This window comes from Abrus precatorius, unplaced genomic scaffold, assembly GCF_003935025.1.
Source record: "Abrus precatorius isolate BTA unplaced genomic scaffold, Abrus_2018 Scaffold5, whole genome shotgun sequence".
Classification (NCBI taxonomy): domain Eukaryota; kingdom Viridiplantae; phylum Streptophyta; class Magnoliopsida; order Fabales; family Fabaceae; genus Abrus; species Abrus precatorius.
In genome coordinates this window covers 17,127,869-17,131,613 of record NW_020874395.1, presented here as the reverse complement: position 1 = coordinate 17,131,613, position 3,745 = coordinate 17,127,869, and the positions used below count along the sequence as shown (strand labels likewise).

General features: G+C 36.3%; 1 protein-coding gene across 1 annotated transcript; it reads left to right on the top strand.

The window, feature by feature from the left end:
- Nucleotides 1-365: 365 nt before the first annotated feature.
- Nucleotides 366-3,528, top strand: LOC113866822 (receptor-like protein EIX2). Its single transcript, XM_027501621.1, has 2 exons — nt 366-2,827; nt 3,159-3,528. Exons 1-2 carry the CDS (start codon nt 366-368, stop codon nt 3,526-3,528), a joined length of 2,832 nt encoding a protein of 943 aa, XP_027357422.1.
- The last annotated feature ends 217 nt before the right edge of the window (nt 3,529-3,745 follow it).

Here is a 3,745-nt window from a genome sequence, read left to right as displayed (position 1 = left end):
AAATAAATTTATTATATAAATACGTATCCAAATATTATTAATTAAAATCTTTTATATACGATATCCTGAAAATTGTTAAGGGTACGTCATAATTTACTTTTAAAAATTCACTTTTGTAAAACTTTACTGTTTCTTCGTCTTTGAACAATAATTAACTTCTTATTCATTTGGCCACCCTATCAACTGTATAAATACTGCTGTCGATCTTTCTTGCTTCAAAAACAAGAGAGAATTTTGAACACAGTTTCCAATCTTCGTTTTACTCTTATTCAACGTTGTTTCATATCTGCAAAATTACAATGAGCAGTTGTATTCTCAAATTATGTTATGCACTGTTGCTGCTTCTATTCCAAGCTACAGGATCCATGAAAGCAGAAATGAAGTGCATAGAGAGGGAGAGACAAGCACTGCTCAACTTCAAACATAGCCTCTCACATGACTTTGACATGCTATCTACATGGAGCGACGATGACAGTAATCCTGATTGTTGCAAATGGAAAGGCATTGAGTGCCACAATGAAACTGGTCATGTACACATGCTTGATCTCCGTGGTCAGGATACTTATTTGTTAGGTGCCATCAACTTCACTTCATTGGTTCACTTGCAAAATATGGAATATTTGGATCTCAGCTATAATGATTTTCAATCGAGTCACATTCCAGAAGTTATTGGCTCATTTACCAACCTAAGATATCTCAATATCTCAGATTCTCAATTTGCTGGGAGAATCCCTTGTGAACTTGGAAAGCTTGCACATTTACAATATCTGGGTTTAGGGAGCAATTATCTCTATGGAGAAATCCCTTATCAACTTGGAAATCTGTCACGGTTGAAGTATCTTGATCTTGGGAGAAATTCACTTTCAGGAGCAATCCCTTTTCGGGTTGGGAATCTTCCTAACTTGCATACTCTAAGGCTTGGTGGCAATTTTGATGTTAAATCTAAGGATGCAGAGTGGTTGTCTAATCTCCATTCCTTAACAATTCTTGAGCTGAGTTCATTAGGTAATCTTGGATCCTCCCATCACTGGCTACAAACGATTGCCAAGCTTATCCCAAACTTGACGGAGTTGAGATTACTTGATTGCACTCTTTCAGACACTGATATTCAATCTTTGTTTTATTCTCATTCCAAGTTTTCCACTTCTCTTACCATCCTTGATCTCTCTTCCAATATGCTGACATCCTCAACACTTCAACTCTTGTCCAACTTCAGCCATAATCTCCAGGAGCTTTATCTTTCTAATAATAACATTGTTTTGTTATCTCCTCACTTTCGAAACTTTCCTTCTCTGGTCATCCTTGACCTTTCATATAATAATATTACATCATTTGTATTTCAAGGTATTTTCAAATTCAGCTCAAAACATCAAAGTTTATATTTCCAAAATTGCAGTCTTACCGATGAAAGTTTTCTTATGTCATATGCTTCCACCATGAATTCATCATCTTCTCTTGTCACTGTTGATCTCTCCTCAAACTTGTTGAAATCGTCCTCTGTATTTTACTGGCTCTTTAACTTCACCACCAATCTTCGTACCCTTTACCTTCTTAGTAACCTGTTAGAAAATCCCATCCCTGATGAATTTGGGAAAGCATTGAACTCTCTTGAATTTCTTGACCTCTCTTCCAACAAGCTAGAAGGCGAGATTCCATATTTCTTTGGGAACATATGTACACTGCAAATACTAGACCTCTCAAACAACAAGTTGAGCGGGGAAATTTCTAGCTTAATTCAAAACTCTTCATGGTGCAACAAACACATATTCAATGGTTTGTATTTAAGGAATAATCGGATTACTGGCGTGATACCTGAAAGCATCAGATTGCTGTCTGAATTAGAGTTTCTGTACTTGGGAGGGAATTCTTTGGAGGGCGATGTCACTGAATCCCATCTCAGTAATTTTTCCAAATTAAGAGGTTTGTTCTTATCGTACAACTCGGTGTCTTTAAAGCTCTCTAGCTGGGTTCCTCCTTCGCAATTAAGTTACTTGTTCGTAGCATCATGCAAATTAGGTCCATCTTTTCCTGGTTGGCTTCGAACCGCAAGTTCCTTGTTTAAGCTTGATATTTCTGATAATGGGCTTAGCGGTTTCGTACCAGAATGGTTTTGGAACAACTTGCAGTATATTGATATGCTGAATATGTCATACAACAATCTCACAGGTGCAATTCCGAATTTCAAGCTAAAGCTTCCTCTGAGACCATTTATAAATCTGAAGTCAAATCAATTTGAGGGCAAAGTTCCGTCATTTTTACTACAGGCTTCCGGGTTGATACTCTCCAAAAATAAATTTTCGGATTTGTTTTCATTCTTGTGTGACCGAAGCACAGCTAAAAACTTGGCCATTTTAGATTTATCGAACAATCAAATGAAGGGACAACTCCCAGATTGTTGGGAATCTATACGCTCATTATTATTTCTTGATTTAAGTAACAATGAAGTGTCAGGTAAGATTCCTATGTCCATGGGCACCCTCGTTCAATTGGAAGCGTTGGCTTTACGAAACAACAATTTAACGGGTGAATTGCCTTTTACTTTGAAGAATTGCGGCAATTTAGTAATGATGGACGTGGGTGAAAATATGTTGTCCGGTCCAATACCATCATGGATTGGAGAAAGTTTGCTGCAATTGATAATCTTGAGCTTGCGAGGGAATCACTTCCTTGAAAATATTCCTATTCAACTTTGCAATTTGAGACGTATTCAAATGTTGGATCTTTCGAGGAACAACTTATCAAAAGGAATTCCAACATGTTTAAAGAATTTCACTGCAATGTCTGAAAACAGCATCAACATGAGTGAAACTCGAAGTCATATATATTGGTACAATTATACTTCCCAATGAAATTTATGGCATTCTCTATTCAGATTACTATGAACTTTATATAACATGGATGTGGAAAGGTGTAGAACAGAGGTTCACAGATCCAGAATTGATTCTTCGGAGCATTGATCTCTCATGTAATAATTTAACTGGTGAAATACCAAAAGAGGTTGGATATTTGGTCGGATTAGTTTCTTTGAATTTATCAAGAAACAACTTGTGTGGAGAAATTCCTTCTGGTCTTGGAAATTGAAGTTCACTAGAATCTCTCGATTTATCAAGAAATCATTTATTTGAGAGAATTCCTTCTTCTTTTTCTCAAATTGACAGTCTAGGAAAATTAAACTTGTCACACAACTCTCTTTCTGGAAGAATCCCATCAGGAAGACATATGCAAACCTTTGATGCATCCAGTTTTGAAGGAAATATTGATCTTTGTGGTGAACAACTTAACAAAAGTTGTCCTGAAGATGTGACAATAGTAAAGCCTCAAGGAGCAACAAACCCTGGTGATGATTCTACTTTCTACGAAGGATTATACATGAGCTTGGGGCTTGGATACTTTGTAGGCTTTTGGGGCCTATTGGGGCCAATACTCCTTTGGCAACCTTGGAGAAATGCTTATCTGAGGTTCTTGAACACATTGACAGACTATATATATGTAATGATTGCAGTGAATGTGGCAAAGTGGCACAAGTGACCTGAAGATTGTTAGGTACGTTCTAGCTTCTTTACTTCAAAATCATACTTTTTTCTTATGCTGTAGTTACGTCAATCAATAATTGATACTCATGCAGAAAAAGCTAACTTGTATTTCAAACTAATGCTTATTATATTGACATTAATCTAATTGTTAGAATTTAATAATTTATATCACCCCAACTCATCTAATTCATTACCCTTTACTCGTATAATTA